Source organism: Trachemys scripta, chromosome 3 (assembly GCF_013100865.1).
Source record: "Trachemys scripta elegans isolate TJP31775 chromosome 3, CAS_Tse_1.0, whole genome shotgun sequence".
Classification (NCBI taxonomy): Eukaryota; Metazoa; Chordata; order Testudines; family Emydidae; genus Trachemys; species Trachemys scripta.
Genome location: NC_048300.1, coordinates 115,674,537 through 115,696,104, shown reverse-complemented (window position 1 = coordinate 115,696,104; position 21,568 = coordinate 115,674,537). Strand labels below are relative to the sequence as shown.

The 21,568-nt window shown below is 39.2% G+C and overlaps 1 protein-coding gene across 1 annotated transcript in view; it reads right to left on the bottom strand.

The window, feature by feature from the left end:
* Window positions 1–21,568, bottom strand: part of CEP85L (centrosomal protein 85 like) — a 160,086-nt gene that overhangs the window by 117,333 nt on the left and 21,185 nt on the right. The window contains exon 2 of the mRNA XM_034765794.1: window positions 15,380–15,541. Coding sequence (XP_034621685.1) covers window positions 15,380–15,541 — 162 coding nt within the window. The remainder of the gene's footprint in view (window positions 1–15,379; window positions 15,542–21,568) is intronic.

Sequence of the window (21,568 nt, the reverse complement as noted above, 5' to 3'; positions counted from 1 at the left end):
GCAAAGCCATCCACTATGACCTGCACGTTTCCCAGAGTCATTAGCCTTGATATCAGCAGGTCTTTGATTGCGTTGGCTACTTGGATCACAGCAGCCCCCACAGTAGATTTGCCCACTCCAAATTGATTCCTGACTGACCAGTAGCTGTCTGGTGTTGCAAGCTTCCTCAGGGCTATGGCCACTCGCTTCTCAACTGTGAGGGCTGCTCTCATCCTGGTATTCTGGCACTTTAGGGCAGGGGAAAGCAAGTCACAAAGTTCCATGAAAGTGCCCTTACGCATGCGAAAGTTTCGCAGCCACTGGGAATCGTCCCACACCTGCAACACGATGCGGTCCCACCAGTCTGTGCTGGTTTCCCTGGCCCAGAATCAGCATTCCACGCCATGAACCTGCCCCAGTAACACCATGAATTGCACATTGCTGGGGCCTGTGCTTTGTGAGAGGTCTATGTCCATGTCAATTTCCTCATCACTCTTGTCGCCGCGCTGCAATCGCCTCCTCACCTGGTTTTGCTTTGGCATGTCCTGGCTCTGCATATACTCCAGGACAATGCGCATGGTGTTCACAGTGCTCATAATTGCCGCGGTGATCTGAGCAGGCTCCATGATCCCAGTGCTATGGCGTCTGGGCTGAAAAAAGGTGCGCACCTATTGTCTGACGGAGGGAGGGAGGGGCGGGCGAGTGACGACATGGCTTACAGGTACAGGGAATTAAAATCAACAAAGGTGGCTGTGCATCAGGGAGAAACACAAACAACTGTCACACAGAATGCCCCCCCAAAGATTGAACTCAAAACCCTGGGTTTAGCAGGCCGTTGATTTCACAGAGGGAGGGGGAAGCAAATGAATACAGAACAAATCTGGTCCATATATTTTTTACATTTTAAGCTGGCAGCAGACGGTGCAGCATGACTGATAGCCATCGGCATCTTCTGGGTGCTTGGCAGAAAATGATGTACTACGACTGCTAGCCATCATTGTCAAGACGGTTCAATAGGCCAGGAGACAAAACAGGTCTGCCCAGGTGCCTCTGATTGAACTCACTGAGGAATACGATGATGACCAGTCGTAATACACCATCCACTGCCAAAAGGCAAATAGCTGCTGCTGTGTAGCAATGCAGTACCATGTCTGCCGGCACCCAGATAACATATGGTGACGGTGAGCTGAGCTGAGCTGAACTGAGCGGGCTCCATGCTTGCCGTGGTATGTTGTCTGCACAGGTAACCCAGGTAAAAAGGTGCAAATCGACTGTCTGCCATTGCTCTGACGGAGGGGGAGGGGCCTGACATGTACCCAGAACCCCCCCGCGACACTGTTTTTGCATCATCAGGCATTGGGATCTCAACCCAGAATTCCAATGGGCGGCGGAGACTGCGGGATAGCTACCCACAGTGCAACGCTAGCCTCAGTACTGTGGACGCGGTCCGCCGACTTAATGCACTTAGAGCATTTTATGTGGGGACACACACAATCGACTGTATAAAACCGATTCTATAAAACTAGCTTCTATAAATTTGACCTAATTTCGTAGTGTAGACATACCCTCAGAGTTCTCTTTGGGATTTCAGAAAGAAGCCCTGTTTTGAAAGTATTCACGTCACTGACTTTTGACATAGGCATGCCATCACTTCTCAATCAAACGTGCTCAGTTTACAAGTAAAGATTTTTTTTCTTATTGACAGTACTACAAATTCAAGTTGGACACTGAAAATCCAGTTGGATTCTTTTCTTCACACGCATCTTTAACAATGAAAGTTTCTGCTGGCCAAACCAGGCCTTCACGCACACCGGTGAAAAATAACAGATGAGAATACGGTTGCACAACAGTAACCAATTTCCAATTGCAGGTCACCTGAATAAATAGTTCTACTGATGATGCACAAGAGGAACAGAATCCAACTCACTCACCATTGTGCTAGCTCTGCAATGCTAACAAGAGCAAAATCCTTTCTGACACTAATGTCAGACAGAATTCTGACTACATACAGGAAGCCCATCTGTTGCTTAAGAAGGCAACGCTTTTACAGTGTTACTTTTTAGAGTAACACCACTAAGTTTTTTAATTGGGTGAAAAAGGCATTTTAAAGGTGTCTGCATGTGTGCTATACAGCACCTAGCATAATGGGCCACAATACCAACTGGGATCTCTGGGGTGATCCTGCAATAATAAAAGAAATAGATCATAATAAAGCTGAAAATCTTATTCTGAATTGAAAACAAACTCGTAATGTCAAGTACAAGAACGGTTCTGTATACGAAAATACAAATTATTTTTAGCCTCTGATAGTGATGGGCTGGAACCTGGTGCAAAAGGATGTACCATTAATAGTCTATCCATGTTTCCCATAATCCACTAAACATACACAGGATGTTCAGGCTTATGATTCATGTGCTCATATCAACAATAATAAATTGTGCTCTGTTTTAGCAGTGGCAGCCCAAATACAAGGAAGTGTATTTGTTCTACACAGCAAGAGCCATTAAATACAATTTGTGCTCTGGACAGCTCTTTAGCAATCAGATGTTAGGAGATAATGCTAGACTGTTGAGCCATGCATAATTTTGGGGGGACATACCAAAAATAAATACTTAAGTGAATAAACATAAAGGTTTCTCATAGAATTGCCTTATCAGATGTTGACAGAAATTGTGCTAATTATTTTGGATAAAGAAGTTTAGAAGTATGCACCTTAGACATATTGGGGAGCAACTTACACCAATGTGTAAATTTACTGCGTGTTTTCATTTGAGATATTGAGCCTGATTGTGGCATTTACGGCATGGAATATGCCAGATGAGGTACAGATGGGCTGACCTACAGTAAGGACCCGAAGAAATATAGTGAGTGACTCACCCAGAATTCCTCCTCGGCGCTCAGTGCCAGGTCCAACACATATTTAAAGTGGTGTACGCCATGTCCTGACAACTTTGCTGCCTGGTGCAGGAAGGTTTGAGGCCAGAGCTCCACCTTCATTCTGCCCTGCTCCCTTTTAAGTAGTTATTGCTTGCTAGAATGGTGGTGGAATGGGAGAAGAGCCTCTGCTCCCAAATGGGAATGTACTCTTTCCAGGGGCATGAAGATGCAGTGGGGAACAGGGAGAAGAGAAGAATTTCTGCAACCCCTTGTGCACCTGGTTAGGAATCAGGTCTACAAGCTTTCATGGGCTGCCTAGCATGTTAGCAACCTCTTTATGCCCTGTCTGTTCAAGCTCAGAAGAGGGGGGGAAATAGCTGCTGGGAAAAAATAAATCTTGAAGGACATGCACAGAATAAGGGGGAAGACGGTACAAATGTAAGGATCTGGAATCTATAAAAGCAACAAACAAAAAACAGCTGTCAGCAGATATACTTTACATTTCCTAGTGTTCATTCTGCCAGTGGGAAAAAACAAAAACAAAAAAACAAAAACCTAAAGACTATCTGCACTTTGCTGGAGTACTGGATGTTTACTAAGCAAAGAGAAAGCAATCTATGAGCCAAAATTAGGGCTCACTCCTATTTTCATTCAAGTGAACATCAAAGGTCCCATTGTTTCAATGAGAATAGAACTGGGCCCTTAGTACGATTTCTGCAATAGAGAATGGACCCTTGTCAGTAGAATGGTAAGTAGGTGGGCTGCTTTGTAATCACAGCTTCGCTTACAAAACAAAATTGATTTCTCTTAAGACCTCCGGTTGATAACTGAGATTTCAGAAAGAAATCCTAATGCTTCCAGCATTAAGTTGCCATGTTCCAGACAGTATCGTTCAACATAGTTTTGTCTTTCCTGATACTTAATTTTACCTTATAAAACAAAGAATTCATTACTGTCTAGGAAGAAGTCAAATATTTTATTTAGCTAGTTTCTTCCCTCAGGCTATTCTTTCCCCCACTAAAAAACAGTCAGAAATTTATTCTTATGTGCATCAAGAAATTGGGGTTGATTTATTTTTTAATATTTAAAGTCTCAGCTACCTACTATGACCACAAAATGGCTAAACCAGAAAAGAGTTTTCTGGTTAACTATTATTATTTTTCTGATTTGCACAACCAAAATTTTTGGGAAAGGCTATTACGCGTAAAATTGCGAACCACCATTTTTTTCCACAGAAGAAAATGTGAAATAATGTTTATATTCTCTAAAAAGCTATGCTTAGCATCTTTCACAAATATTTGTTTTCATAACCAAAATATTATGCATCTGGCTAAACACATATAGTATTACTCCAATAACAGCACAACAGCATAAAATCTCAATACAAAAAGTATCTTATGCAGCGTTTTTTTTCCCCTTCACATCAGGCAATTTCCAAATAGAGAAGTAAGCACTTTAAAAGATTCTGATCATTTGCAGTTCAATAGAGGGTCTTAAAATAAGCCAATAAACCTCTATGTAGCCTGCATATGGTCACCTAATTATGAGAGATTTGTCAGAGGTGTGGAGGTAGGGGAGAATTTAAGGATTTCACAGTAATGAGAAGATTTTTACATAAGCTTTCTCTCAGAGGGCAAGATTCTGTTTTCCTGTCCACATGCTGCATTTCAACTTTGATATTCTGTTCTCCCTATGCAAGTTCAGCTCAGAAAGAAGAAAGGATATTGGACTCAAGACCAGCACATGGACAAGAGAAGAATAATTCTGACTTTACGTTACATCTTAGAAACAAACAGAAAAATACAAGCAGTTCAGTCATGTGCCCCAAGAGGCAGTATGCATAGCCCATTACACAAATACATAATCCCCCTAATTTAACAATCAGGTAAAAATATTTGCCTTACAACCCTCTGTCTTTCAGAATTAAAAGAAAATTTCAGTGTACGTATTTTTGAAATGTTTGAGACATCATAAAGGCTTAAAAATCGGTTAGCAACAGACTGTAAAACTTTAAGAGTATTCAGACTTATCTTGGGTCTATAAAATTGTTTCATTATTCCCCTGCAATAAAACGCTAAAAAAAAATTGACCAAAAAATTCTATTTAAAATAGTTAAATCCTGATAGAATTTTGAATAAAAATTAAACCCCTTTTCCCATCAGAGTTATTCCTGGGACATTTCACTGAGGGTTCTCCTGTCACCAGGAAACAGAAAGCCTCCTGAATTTTGCTCTGTTTTTTCAGCAATGTTTATATTGCTGATATTGTCTGTTTTCAAAAGAGCTATGAGAAGACAAATCGTAAGGAACAAGTTTAATTCAGCCCTGTTCTGTACCCAATCATCAACTGTTGCTGCTCAAACCAGGTCACATCAAGCTATCTGGCATATCCTCAAAGAACACAGTAACTTTTAAAAATGCACCCACAAAAAGATGGATGAGGAGTTTTCCCTGTGCTTTCACAATGACCGATCGTACCAGAATGACTACATCAGCTTCACCAAAATGACTATAGCCCTAAGTTTCAAAATTTCAAATATAAAACAAATTTAAGTACAAGTACTTCAAGTGGAATCTCTATTTCTCTCCCCAACATTAACTTGCACTGGTGCCTCTTGAACATAGTTAGAATTTGAAATAAGAACTTCTCGAACACCTCAGCTTTAAAACTCAGCGTTATGGAAAAATACTAGAGTGTGTAGTGATAGCAGTTATGAGAGATCTCAGGAATGCACATAAAGAAGGTGCAGAGATTCATAAACACACAGACACACACAGACACACACACACAGTACTTGAAGTATAGGGAAGAAATTATCCTTATAACAAGTGGGTTGAGTCTGTAAAAGCTTTTTACAGCAGGGGGAGTAGGGAATAAATACAGTGACAATTTAAAAATAATAGGCACAGAACTTTAGTCACAGCTCTCAAATCAAGTCTACATATTAACTGCAACAGTCCTTTCTATTCTGCATCCTATGAGCAGGTAGCCAAATGTTTTTCGTTTTTTTAATTTCAAGCATCTGAGGTTTCCAAACCATTCCTCTCCCCCTAAACCTGGGCTATTCAAATTTTTCCTTCAGTGTTCTACATATGTAATTATATGCATCACACACACACACCTCCTCCTCCTCCTCTGAAGAGGCTTGGGGGTAGGAAAGAGAATTTACCTCTCTATTAGTGTAAAAAAATGGAATAATCTAGGAATAAGAACAGGAGTACTTGTGGCACCTTAGAGACTAACAAATTTATTAGAGCATAAGCTTTCGTGGGCTACTGCCCACTTCTTCGGATGCATATAGAGTGGAACATATATTGAGGAGATATATATACACACACAGAGAGCATGAACAGGTGGGAGTTGTCTTACCGACTCTGAGAGGCCAATTAAGTAAGAGAAAAAAAAACTTTTGAAGTGATAATCAAGCTAGCCCAGTACAAACAGTTTGATAAGAAGTGTGAGAATACTTACAAGGGGAGATAGATTCAATGTTTGTAATGGCTCAGCCATTCCCAGTCCTTATTCAATCCTGAGTTGATTGTATCTAGTTTGCATATCAATTCCAGGTCAGCAGTCTCTCATTGGAGTCTGTTTTTGAAGTTTTTCTGTTGTAAGATAGCCACCCGCAGGCCTGTCATTGAATGGCCAGACAGGTTAAAGTATTCTCCCACTGGTTTTTGAGTATTATGATTCCTGATGTCAGATTTGTGTCCATTAATTCTTTTGCGTAGAGACTGTCCGGTTTGGCCAATGTACATGGCAGAGGGGCATTGCTGGCACATGATGGCATATATCACATTGGTAGATGTGCAGGTGAACGAGCCCCTGATGGTATGGCTGATGTGATTAGGTCCTATGATGATGTCACTTGAATAGATATGTGGACAGAGTTGGCATCGGGCTTTGTTACAAGGATAGGTTCCTGGGTCAGTGTTTTTGTTCAGTGATGCGTATATGCATCCGAAGAAATGGGCAGTAGCCCACGAAAGCTTATGCTCTAATAAATTTGTTAGTCTCTAAGGTGCCACAAGTACTCCTGTTCTTTTTGCGGATACAGACTAACACGGCTGCTACTCTGTAATCTAGGAATGTTGCATTTACAAGCCAATTTCTTCACCATTGATGATACCCATCTAAAAATTCTGTACCTATGGTTATCAAGAAAGTATAGAGTAATATGTCATTCAGAAGCAAGGCTTTGGGACAGATTCTATTATCAGAGCAGTTTTTACACACGACTTTGGTCGAGTCACCCCTCTATTTCCACTGGTGAAAGCTCATGATCAGACCCTTTGTTTCTGAGCAACTTTTTAATTTAATAAAAATCATAATTAAATAGTGTGTATTCTATATATCCTTGATTTTAAGCTACATTCTCAAATGAAGTATTCCATCATAATTAGTGCAGCCCTACAGTGATGACAGATCTGTTTACATGACCAAAATAAAAGGAGGAAGTCAAGCAGCCTGCCAACAGTGCAAATTTAGCGTGATAAAGCAATGATTGCAAAGCCATCTACCAAGGCTTTGACGTCTTCTCTGTAAAATTAAGAGCTGAAACTTCAGGCATCATCAAGAATTTCTCTCACGCTTAGCGGAGAGTAAATCATTTCCTACAACACAAATGATTATATTCACTCTACTGCTAGTTGCATTACCTTGATTAAAATGCAAGGAATTAAAAAAGAAGTCATATGATTAGTTCAAGTAAGGCTGCAAGCCATATTTAAAATTATATAATTATACACAGCCAGGGAGTTAACGTGGTTATTCCAGATACCCCAGTGTACACAAAAGTACCTTAAAGTTCACTCTTCCCTCCCTCCCCCCAATTCTGGTGCTGTTTTGTGCAAGCTAGTCTCTTAGGGTATGTGTATGCTGCAATTAAAACCCCATGGCTGGACTCAGCCTGCAAGCCCAAGTCAGCTGGCAGTGGGACTGTTTAATTGCACTGTAGATGTACAAACTCTGGCTGGAGCCCAGGCTCTAGGACTCTGCGAGGTTTTGAAACTACAATTATAGGGCCTGATCCTGCATTCCCTACCTTTCTGTAGCTGTCACTGAAATCTGTGTAAGCTTGCAAACAGAAAAGGAGTGCAAAAACAAGCCTTTGAATTAAGTCTTTAGGAGCCCGCTGCTGCATGAAACTCAATGGTAAAGTTATAGTTTCTCTCCTCTCTCTAATTTGAAGTACCCGTACCAGGTTTTAGGTGCTTCTAGAGGAATTTAAAATGTATAACTGCAAAAATTAAGACAAAAATACAAATCCATAGTATCTAAAAAAAAAATAATAATAATAATATTCTCTCCCCCCCGAACAATATCAGCATTATCCCCACTTTTGATCACTCTCTACCCATCAGCCGAATACCACATTGTGTCACTTGATATGTTACCTTATGTATTGACTATTCTAATAGACATCTATTTTAACAGAAGCCATGTGGAAGCCTTAAAGTCTGTTACCTTTTTAAGCATTTTCAAACAGTTTCTTCATAAATTTTGGGATCAGGCTTTTTGTGAGAAACCCAGGTAGTCTCTTTTCAGGCATCTGTCAATTTGAACAAGGTTATTCCCCAGTGTTGCACAGATACAACTTCTCAATTCAGAAACAGACTTCTACCATCTAAAACATGCAGGGTACATGAAGTAGGTTTTAAAGTGGTGATTCATATGGTCGCAGGCTTTGGCAGGCTGACACATTTTGTTCCAGCATCCATAAGTTCCTGGATGGTACAAACATATTTATAAACTGGGTATTCTGATCTAAATCTTAAAGCACAGTTGTACACATGCAAGTTATGGTTACAATGCGTATAGGCATGAGCACGCACTAGTTCTGAAGACGTAGATTGGGAAGGGGAGACATGTTCTACAGAGTAACTATTTTTGTTTTTATAAATTTTCCAGTAGGAACACTTGAGCATTAGATAGATGCCCCTTCTTATTATTGTATACAAATCTGAATCAATGTTTTTGTGTGTGTGCGCGCACTTTGAAAATATGGTCCTTAGTTGTTATCTGTGGAAGTGGCCTTTGGGAGGAGTGTCACAATTTTAGCCAGGGGAACATCCCCTCCATTTTTTGGACCTTGACTGCTGAACTTTAAAAAAGATGCATTATCCAGAACAATGCAGATATACATGACTGTGTTTAATTAAATGTCGCTTTGTTCAAAGGATGAGATTTAACACAAGATGTACTGTCACTATTCTTTGCACACAGTTGGCTTTTCTGGAATGTTAAGCTATAGAATAGGAGCTTGTTTTAAAGGATGGTATGAGGGCCAAAGGAATCTCGCCTCACATTCGGAGCTGAACTTTTTTCTTTGTCAGTATTACACCTAATAGCAATATTAACTTGTACACATGGGGATGTGCCACAGTCTGCAGCAGCTGTGAAATTATGGTTTCTATTATTTCAAAACTTCCTCTTCTCTTCTTTCTCGCCTTATTTCTACCCTTCCTCTCTTCTCTTTATATGACTGAAGGATGGCTGAATGAATATATTTGCTTACCTCAGCTTAGTGCAGGGTTAGGCAAGAAGTTTGATCTGATGAAGTTAATAGTGTAGTCTAAATGGGGGGGGGGGAGAGAAAGTGTATTGGAGCCTCTCTTTTCTGGGTTTCCTTCCTTTGTAAAGCAATGCTCTGCTCCTGTGAGTAAGCTCCATTGTGTTGGATAGATATTATCTATCTTGACAGTCAGGAACGTGTTTCACCTAAATCTACAATAAATGGTTTTCTTTAAAAGGAGATGCTGTCACCACTGGATAGGTAAAAGTGTTTTTTTTTTTCCCTGAGGGAGCAGAAGTAAGTACTTAATGCTTGGAGAAGTATTTATTCTTTAGTAGGATTTAAACAAAATTGCCAGGGAAACCTACGTTATATTAGTTTTGAAAGAACATATTGTCACGATATAGTAGCTAGAAAAGAATGATGGTAATGAGTTCCCAGCAAGGGAGACTTAGGCAGTAGCGTGGGTATATAAAACCAGGTCACACTATTTATTACCATAGGTAAATGGCGATCCTATTCTACCTCTTTAAATCAGTAACTAACTTTCTCTGAAGAAAAAAAAAAAAAAAGTGTTAGAAATCACATCTTCAGATCACTTTTCATGGGCATGAACATACATCTTGTTTGAATTGTGATGTGGCAATATTCACCATGATGCCACCCAAAAAGTTGTCTCCTCACATTAGCATTTTTTGGAAGCTTCAGTGAGTTTGCACGCCTGACTCCATGAATTGACCACATTTCTTATGATACATCCTGTGGCACAAGATGGTAAAATACACCATGGCTTCTAAAATGTTAACACAATGATGCATGTAAACATTGACTCATATAGAGATGCCACTTAGAAGCAGCGGTGTTGTAATCCTTTGTATGCTAGTGGCCCTAGTCACCAACTGGTGACGGACAGACAGTCAGCCACACCCAGGTTAGGTTTCTGTCCCTTTATTCAGGACTCTCTTGTCTTACAAATAAGAAGAAAAGTATACAAAAAGGAACACAAACCATCTGGTTAGGCTTCACACTGGGGTACTCTGGCCTCTGGTAGCTACTAAGTAGGACCATCTCCCACCCCAGGGGGCTCCACAGGGTCTGCCTGCTTGCCTTCAGCCTCATGTTCTGGTAACCAGAGAATATCCTCTCTCTTGGTTCTCTCTCCACGCCCCACCCATCATGGAGCTGAGAGTCTCGGCCAATCATGAGGTGCTGATCAGCCGATTTCCAGCACCTGTCTCCCACTAAAACCTCTTCTTCTGTGCAGTGCTTAAAGGTAACTGCCTCCTATACTCACCAAAAGAAATGCAAGGAATCATCTTCACAGGCCTCTAAAGAAGAATATCCTAAAATTTCCACCCCTCTTTTCAGAAAGTACATGAACTCTAAAGAAAATCATTCCATGAGAAAAAGGTTTCTTGCTAATAAGCTCACACAAATCTTTGTTTGAGAGTTAGCTACTATATAAAGCCAGGAGGGATAGCTTTTTTTTTTTTTTTTTTTTTTATTAAATAAAACCAGACTTGTAGAAGATAATATAATTTTTTATTATTCAGCTCACAGGTGATGGGGCACCCACCTCTGGAACTTTTTCTCCTGCTCTAAGTAGAAATACTATTAAGAATTTGGCCTCAATGTATATTTGGTAAAAAAAAAAAAAAAAAAAAAACACAACCCAAACACTTGTGAACAAGGATTTGTATCAGCGAACAAGTTCATGTCCATCACCAGTTGTTGGCAGAAAGATTAAAAGGATACTCTGAGTGAAGATAAATACAGTTAATACAAATCTTTTACTAATATCAGATGATTAGGGCAGAATGGATTTAAGAGTCCAGTTAGCTTTTCAATACACACTTTGCTCAACCTGAACAATGAAACTAAACTGGTCAGTTTCATTTCCTGGTTTTCATATACTATCATTGGGCTCCCAGTGCTGCAGGAGAACAACTACACTTTAAGTGATATTTTCTCTTCCTCTTGGGCATTATAAAAACTCTTTCTGCCCCCAATCTGAAAATTTTAGTCCCAAGTAATTTTTTTAGACTAGGAAATATCTCTTTAAACTCTACAATTCCAGAATGAAAGAAGAATGCTCCTGAAATAGTTCAAATAAATATTTAAATTTCATTTTACCACCTTTTTAAGAAATTACTGAAATGTAATAGCGAAAGAGAAAACCAGACCACCTTAAAAAAAAAAAAAAGTGACTTGAATTTCATTCTTTGCATCAGACAACATATTATTGCATTTACTAATAACTACAGCTCTGAACAACTGAATAAACCTTTTTACAAAAAATTCAAGGATATTGTTCACATTAACAAAATGCATTTTTGTAACTCTAAAATTAAGAATAGATTATTTGTTAGTAGCTTCAGAAAAAGCAAGGTAACAAACTCACATTTCAGTCTTGAATTGCTAGAAGTTGGAATGAGTTGCTGAGTTGTCACAAAAAAAAAAAAAAAACAAACACACCCCACACCACACAACCTTTTCTGCAGAGCCTGTTCCCTAAGGGCTATTTCCCTAGCACCCACATTGAAAACGGATGGCTAGAAGAATAGAGAGTCTATAACTACAAGCCAGCCTTGGCAATCCTATCGAAATTGCATCAGCTATTCTAATTTGTTCCTGAAAAAACACAGTCAACTTTAAATTTAGTCAGTTACAAAGAAGTAAGTTCAGATACTACCTATCCCCTCAGTCCTCCTGCCAACTTGTATTTTACAACCACATTTTTCCTGTTTTCCTCTGCACTGTCATGCAAGTTTTCAAACAGCTAACAAACCAGGGGACTAAGGGAAACAGTGAAACTGACTGTATGTAAAGCATCACCAAATGCACAAAATATACAAACTGAAAAAAAATAGAGATGTTACATGATTGCTGTAACTGAAAATAAGAGATGTTTCTTGTAACAGTAGGTCAAAAACAGAGATATAAGGTAGCTCTTAAAGTGATAAATATCCCCTGAATCAAGTTTTATAGTAGTTGCTTTTTCATCCCCTCTTTCCCACCCACCCCTCAAATGGGGAAGCCATCAAGAAAAAGAAAAGAAAAGTGTTTTTATCCAGGCCTAGATCTTAATTCACTATTCTGCAATGCCTGGATCTGCGTATAAGGAAACAGAAATCCAATGGGTGGATCAGAGCAAATTATGGGCTAAGGCGAGTGAGGTAATACCTTTTACTGGCCCAACTTCTATTGATTAGAGACACAAGCTTTCGAGCAGACACATAGCTCTTCTTCTGGTCTTATGGGCCAGGAATACTTCTGGACTCTAGCCACACATTTTACTCAGGCAAGGCTCCCACAGAATTTTATGGGAGCTTTGCCTGAGTAAAGGATGTGGCTAGGACCCTAATGCTGCATAACTAAGCATTATTTCAGTATTACAGCAACCTAGATGCTCTGTTAAAACATTAAATTTGCAAGAATCAAGAAAGAAGGTTTGAAAAAGCAAATAAAAAAAAAAATCAAATAAAATCCCAGTACTGCAGAACTACTATCGAGGTTATTGAATTTTTTTCTGAAATATATTTCTTCATAGACTAGCTAATGAATAATCTGTTTTACATAAATCCTACCATATTTTATAAAAAAGTATTTGGAAAAAGAAGGAGGTGTATTAATTTAGATGGAATATATAGACCCAAAGGTTAAAGGAGTTAACAAGACCCTATTATTGTTTAAGCTTAAACAGAGCTAAACAAGGTTTGGGGTTTGGAATACAGAGAGCTTAGCTTGCTTAGTACCATGGCAAACACACCATTAAACATTACTTTAACCTTTTATCAAAAAAATACAGAAAAGGGAAAAAAAACAGTTAAAGCATTTGAAATGTCAAGTACTCCATAAGGCTTTCATCTTAACATTTTTGTTTGTTTGTTTTTTTAAAAGTGAAGCAAGTTTTTAGAAACCCCCTCCCCTTGTCTGACAGGTTTTTAGATGATACTAAAAATGGTAAAAAAAATAAATAAAAATTGGGGGTGGGGGGAGGGAAGAGAAGAAATTAGTAGATCAGCTGGAGCTGTCATTGCTAGTGGTGTTAGAGTTGGATTTTGTTTTTTAGAAGACAAACAAGACAAACACCCACACAGAAAGGGAGAGAAGAAAAACAAAGATAGAAAACGCAGCTTCTGTCTCTGGTGCTGACTTTCACTTGCAACCTCACTACTGGAGAAACACAACACAGCACATAGTTTTATTAGCCATTCCGAGACCTGGAAATCTTGTACCAGCATTGGGCTATTTAGGGTATTACTTTCAGTTGCCTTTTCCTGGTCACAGACATATAGTAGTGTTGCAAAATATAGTCTTGCCTGGCTAAGCTGGACTATTATTAGAAAAAAGAAATAAGGTGGGGAAGGAAAAGGACACACTCAGATGGGTAATATAAATACGAAGTCTCACATCCCCGGAGGTGTTTGGGATTTTGCAGAGCTGGCAGAGGTGGAGATGTCAATTGGGTCCCTCTCTGGTCAGGACATCTCTTAGGATCAAGATGACAAATGCTTGGGGTCCCAGGAGATGCTGGAAGTAGTGGCAGCCATAATGGTGAAGCTCACTCCAGTAGCCAATTTCCCCCCCACAAAAATCTCTCTTTAAGGAACTCAAAAGAGAATGACGGGTGAAATAGCTAATCCTTTTATTATTTGGTTTACAAATTAGGCCTAGTTTTTAAACAAACCAATTTTGGTTTACTGATTTTTGGTTTTACACAGTCTTGCTTACCAGACAGAATTTTTACACAGTTCTTGAATTATATTAATCAGCCTTTTTATTTTGACTAATTTAATCTTTGCCTCTTTTGTACTTTTCCCCATTAATAGTTGTTGTGACCTTTTAGAAACTTTTACTGACTTTTTACAATTGAACTGACAATTTGCGTAAATACATAGGCCCAATTATTACAGAGGATTTCTCCAACAAACTCTGACACAAAGCAGAGTTAAGAACTCACATTGATCAGAGTACAAATCCACCGCAATTAGCCAACAGAGAACATGTCGTCTTTGTACAGCAGTTATCACTTCTGAGTCTCTTAATATAGCACCAGATTACCCCGTCTCACAGCTAAACCCACAGGACGGGAATAAGGAGACGGAGAGGATTCCTTTTCAGAGCTCATCTTCAATCAGCAGGCTGGGTAGGAAAGGACTGCCCCCCTTTGCAATGAGGCATTACAGCCTCAAACCCTGAGGATCCTAGGCCATCATCAGGAGGTCAGTAGCATTCATACAGAGACCCGTGGCTCTACACTGGCTCAGGGGCTCCCATGCGATCTCCCTTCTCCTGGGCTGCAGTGGTCCCAGGATTCCTTTTAAAGAGATCCATGCACAGAAAGGCCCTGCAGAAAAAAGTAACATAGCCCCAACCTGCATTACCTTACCCTAGAAAACCCTGCTGGAGGAAAGGGGACCATGCATCCCTGTGGCCTATCACTACTCAACACAGGCTTAACCCATGCTTGTCCTATTCACTGCCCTGGTGCAGTTTCGATCTCCAGGGAGAGCCCTCCATGCAGGAGGATAGGGATACTCCTGTTGTAATGGCTAAATCCCTTATACATCTTCTGTGACAGGAGCAAGTTCGAGAAATCTTGGGCGATATCGTATCCCCAAACTTAGTTTTATCCCTCAAATGAATTTTGCCAGTTCATGAGATGCCTCATATTAAAATGCAATTTGTATTCCCCTGAACAGAAGGCAAAAAGAGGATGAGACCTTTCTCCATCTTTTTCCCAGTCCTGTGACTTAACTGCTCTGTATCACAAAGTTGTCTTCTGTTGTGTGGGAGTAAAGATAGTTAAGGCCCATACAATGCAAGTTAAACAGATCTAACCAAAACAATTTCTCAACCCATCATAAAAAATTGGCAATTTCATGTTCTTAACAATATTGGAGAAATAAGTATTTTAAGATACATTCGGCCTTTAAAACTTCTTAGTTCATCTCTTTTTCTCTCACCAAGACTGATTAACTTCAGAGTTTAAGAATCTTCACTCACCTTCCACACTATCAGAACAGGAGGTACCAATGCCTGTGTCCCCGCTGTCAGAAGCTATACTGTGTCTTCTGATATGGTTACTTCGGCTGCTCGATGGAATGGTTGAGGCCTGCCACAGTGATTCAGTACCAGATAACCATCCCGCGGAGGAGTAATCTGGGCCTACAGAGAAGGAAGTCAGAAGTCTGTCATTCCAGATACAGACCAGTGAAGTCAACAGTGACTATCTGGTTATGAATAAAGTTACAATCAGGGCTCTGTGTACTCTTTGGCAAGGCTGGCCTAAATGCTTCTGTAGCAACAGTTACTGTGGCAGTCCAAAGTAGCAGACTAGAAATTCCCCAACCATTTCAGGTAAACATAAAAATACACCACTTTTACCGATTTAAATTTGAACATGAACAAACAACAAAACTGCACTGATTGTAGCAAGATATTTAAAATTACTGTATGTTGCCTGTCTTAAATTCACTCATCAACATGCCACAGAACTGTGTTGCACTAAGGAAGCCATAGGAGGAGAAAATGGAAGCTGGGTAGAAGGTGGTAGAAGCTTTTGGTACTTGAATGCAAGGAAGATACAGTAGTTTCAAGTTGTAAGATAATTACGCTGCTTTAATGTTTTGCTAAAAATGAAATCAGCATTGGAACACTTAACACTGACATCTAACTGGTCAACATTAGGTTTCAAAGTTTAAAAAGACACAGAGATAAATGGGGCAGCTCACATCTCTCAAAACTACACCTCTACCCCAATAGAACGCTGTCCTCGGGAGCCAAAAAAAAAAAATCTTACCGCGTTATAGGTGAAACCGCATTATATTGAACTTGCTTTGATCTGGCGGAGCACACAGCCCCGCCCCCCGGAGCGCTGCTTTTCCGTGTTATATCCGAATTTGTGTTATATCGGGGTAGAGGTGTATCATTTCCAAGCTGGCTACAGGCTCAGGAAAATATCACTGCACTGGTTATACTCCGTTTACATTTGGAAGGTTTCTTTCACAATCATAGGATCTAAGATTTCCTTTTTTAAAGAAACAAAGACTGGATTCTAAAGCACAGTCCTGCAGAATTATGAAACATAGATTATACAGAGTACATGACCATGCTTACAATTAATCCCCAGATATACATTTTATAAGGATGATCAAATGCATACCTGGTATGCTAACCAGAGGTCCATCCGAAAGCAACTTTCAGTAACCAACATAATCTAGTTAAGCGTATTTTCAAGTAGAATATTGACAACCAGATTTGTACGTCTAATCAGAAGTCAGACATTAAAAACTGAGAAGTGGTCTTGTTATATGCTTATCTAGCAGTTAACTACACATCACACTTTCAATAGCAAGTGATCCTCAAAGGTTAGTCTCACGTTCAGTAACCATTCTCACATGCAACACACAGGTATTTTCAGGTCATTTAACAATTTTTGAGTTCATTACAACACCCCAAAGTACATAGTGATCTGACTGTGCAATAGCTGTTCATGGAGACGAGAATGCAGCTAAGGAACTGATAGTTTTTGACAGGACTTGAAAAATATACCCATCTAACAAGCTTACTAGCCATGGCGAAAATACATATACCACCATGCCTCTAAAATGCCCTACCTCCTGCAATTTAAGGCATGGCTCTCAACCTTTCCAGACTACTGTACCCCTTTCAGTAGTCTGATTTGTTTTGCGTACCACCCCCCAAGTTTCACCTCACTTAAAAACTACTTGCTTACAAAATCAGACATAAAAATATACAAGTGTCACAGTACACTATTACTGAAAAAATTGCTTACGGTCTCATTTTGGCCATATAATTATAAAATAAATCAACTGGAATATAAATATTGTACAGTACTTACATTTCAGTGTATAGTATATAGAGCAGTATAAACAAGTCGTCTGCATGAAATTTTAGTTTGTACTGACTTCGCTAGTGCTTTTTATGTAGCTGTTATAAAACAAGGCAAATATCAAGATGAGTTGATGCACCCCCTGGAAGACCTCTGTGTACCCCTAGGGGTTTGCGTATCTGTGGTTGAGAATTAGTGATTTTATGAATATGACACCTGGATACCATTTCCTGGATACAGTAGTTAATTGTAATACTGTCAACTATTTAATACATTTTCAGAATTGTAACTTAACATCTCTCTCTTGTTTTTGTTACACTGCCTGTCCCTTCCTGGTTACCTCCCATTTTTCCCTCTTAATAAAAGATAATTGTGTATCTTTTTCCTATGTTGTTGTCAGAGTCTGTCATTTCCTTCTCTTTCTCCACAGTGTTCTAGTACCCTCTTCCCTTACATTTTCGGTCTTTCCCCCCAAACTCACTCAAACACCTCTGCCGCCCAAACCACTACATATCCTGTCCCCAAGCCAGCCACAAAACATCCTCACTGCAGTGATTGGGAGAATTACTATTATATCCTTCCTTCAGCCTCATTTACAGCAATTCACTACACTGCCCATATCGCTTGCCGCTCATGACTATTCCAAGCAAAAGAAGAAAGTTGGCCTATGGCAGACGTCAGTCAGAAAGGTCTTTGACTTACTTAGCTTGAGAGATAATTAACATCCTGTTAAATATTTGCATTTTATTTCCTCTTTTAATAAAGGAGAAGTACAAAAAAGAGATACAAATACCAAAAAAGTAAAACAAAGTTTCTTGTTGATATTGCAGCCTTTAACACACAAAAACATATGCACTGAGGAAAAATCCCAGTCATAAACTAAGTACACACAACCTTTATGCCCACTGCAAAGCTTATACAAGAAGCAATCTCTACATTCAAAGGTCATCTAGATTAGAAAGATGATGATGTTTTTAAATGTGTTCACATTTTAAAACCACTACTAACACCACCACCTAATTTCCTGCTCTGGACATGCCCACTGATTGCAACTGCAGTTGCCTACTTGCAGGAAACACAAGATGGAGGGAAGAAAGTTTCTTTTTTCTTTACATACCATGGCAGGGGCCAGGTACAGTCTCGCCACTAAAGAATGCAGCACATCTAAATGATGTAATTCCAGGTGTCTAAGCTTTTAGATGGGCCATAAACAAGGCCCTACATTTTTGTTTACATTATCTGGGAATTTATCAACGTTTCCATTTCAAAATTTTTAAATGGATGAAAATCGGTGCAAAAAATTATCACCCCCTGTTTTCTGGGTAAATATTGGGGTTGATAGAGGGGGACAGGATGACAGAAAAAAAGCAATGAATAGAAAATGTAAGTGTACTGAAAGTAAGAGTTTAATGATTTAGTTTATTGCATGAACTGTACATTAACAAAACGTACATATATGCACGCAAGTGTGTGGGTATATACATTTTCTACTATTGTCTTGCTTTCACAGACATCCTTGCATTTACATTTAGACTAACCGATGATTAACAAAACACAGCTACCTAAGGTAATGGATTGGATTTTCTTAATCAGTATTTTCATAATAACAGCCATACTGGGTCAGACCAAAGGTCCATCTAGCCCAGTATCCTGTCTTCCAACAGTGGCCAATGCCAGGTGCCCCAGAGGGAATGAACAGAACAGGTAATCAAGTGATCAATCCCATCGCCCATTCCTAGCTTATGGCAAACAGAGGCTAGGGACACCATCCTTGCCCATCCTGGCTAATAGCCATTGATGGACTTATCTTTTATGAATTTATCTAGTTCTTTTTTGAACGCTATTAAAGTCTTGGTCTTCACAACATCTTCTGGCAAAGAGTTCCACAGATTGATTGTGCATTGTGTAAAGAAATACTTCCTTTTGTTTGTTTTAAACCTACTGCCCATTAATTTCACCTGGTGACCCCCTAGTTCTTGTGTTATAAGAAGGAATAAATAACACTTCCTTATTTATGTTCTCCACACCGGTCATGATTTCATAGCCCTCTATCATTTTACTGCTTCATCGTCTCTTTTCCAAGCTGAAAAGTCCCAATCTTATTAATCTCTCCTCATACGGAAACTGTCCGTACTCCTGATTATTTTTGTTGCCCTTTTCTGCACCTTTTCCAATTCCAATATATCTTTTTTGACATGGGGCGACCACATCTGCATGCAGTATTCAAAATGTGGGCCTACCATGGATTTATATAGAGGCATTCTGATATTTTCTGTGTTACTATCTATCCCTTTCTTAATGATTCCTGACATTCTTTTAGCTTTTTTGACTGCCTCTGCACATTGAGTGGAGGTTTTCAGAGAACTATCCACAATGACTCCAAGATCTCTCGAGTGGTAACAACTAATTTAGACCCCATCGTTTTATATGTGTAGTTGGGATTGTTTTCCAATGTGCATTACTTTGCATTTATCAACACTGAATTTCATCTGTCATTTTGTTGTACAGTCACCCAGTTTTGAGAGACCCCTTTGTAACTCTTCACAGTCTGCTTTGGACTTCACTATCTTGAGTAGTTTTGTATCATCTGCAAATTTTGCTACCTCACTGTTTAGCCCTTTTTCCAGATCATTTATGAATATGTTGAATAATAGTGGTCCCAGTACAGACCCCTGGGGGACACCACTACTTACCTCTCTCCATTCTGATAACTGACCATTTATTCCCTATCTTTTAACCAGTTACCAATCCATGAGAGAACCTTCCCTCTTATCCCATGACAACTTACTTTGCTTAAGAGCCTTTGGTGAGGGACCCTGTCAAAGGCTTTTGGAAAATCTAAGTACACTATATCCACTGGAACTCCCTTGTCCACATGCCTGTTGACCCCCTCAAAGAATTCTAGTAGACTGTGAAGGGGAATCATGCATTGTCAAAAACCATGTTGACTCTTCTCCAACAAATATGTTCATCTATGTGTCTGACAATTCTGTTCTCTACTATAATTTCAACCAGTTTGCCCAGTACTGAAGTCAGGCTTACCAGCCTGTAACTGCCAGGATCACCTCTGGGTCCCTTTTTAAAAATTGGTGCCACATTAGCTATCCTCCAGTCATTTGGTACAGAAGCTGATTTAAATGACAGGTTACAAACCACAGTTAGTAGCTCTGCAATTTCACATTTGAGTTTTCAGAACTCTTGGGTGAATACCATCTGGTCCTGGTGACATATTACTGTTTAAATTTAATCAATTTGTTCCAAAACCTTTTCTAATGACACCTCAATATGGGACAGTTCCTCAGATATGTCACTTAAAAAGAAAGGCTCAGGTTTGGGAATCTCCCTCACAACCTCAGCCATGAAGACCAATGCAAAGAATTAATTTAGTTTCTCCGCAGTGGACTTATTGTCTTTGAGTGCTCCTTTAGCATCTCGATTGTCTAGTGGCCCCACTGGTTGTTTAGCAGGCTTCTGCATACATAAAGAATTTTTTGCTATTACTTTCTGAGTCTTTGGCTAGCTGTTCGTCAAATTCTTTTTTGGCCTTCCTAATTATATCTTTACACTTCACATGCCAGAGTTTATGCTCTTTTCTATTAGGATTTAGCTTCCACTTTTAAAAGAATGCCTTTTTGGCTCTGACTGCTTCTTTTACTTTGTTACAGTGGCACTTTTTTGGTTTTCTTAAATGTATACCCCAAATTAAAAAAAACATAGTAAGTTGAGCCTCTATTATAGAATCTTTAAAAAGATTCCATGAAGCTTCCAGGGATTTCACTTTTGGCACTGTACCTTTTAATTTCTGTTTCACTAACCTCCTCATTTTTGTGTAGTCCCCCTTTCTGAAATTAAATGCTACCATGGTGGGCTGCTGTGGTGTTTTCCCCACCACAGGGATGTTAAATTTAATTATATTATGGTCACTAATGTATTTGAGTGATCCAAAATTGGGGGGGGGATAAAAAAGAAAAATCAATATAAACCAAAACAGTTTTTGTAAAACCCAGGCTTTAATTTTTTGGTAAAAATCAGTAAAAACTGAAAACAAAAGGACCTTAGCCATGAAAAAATGAAAATTCTTATTTTATCTTACAGTCCCATTAGTGCATTTTGCAGATGAAAACCATTATGCAGAGTAACTATTGTACATATGTGGTAGCTTTTCATATTTAATTTACTCCATTGGCATAAATTGTTTAAAAAAAAAAAAAAAAAAAAAAAAGCAGAATGCAATAAGACACTCTACTTTATTTAATTGAGTCCCTAAAAAAAAATTTGTCTCAAGAACTGAAAGTTAAATTGTAAAAATTTGAAGTGTAAAAAGCCCCAATTCTAAACTA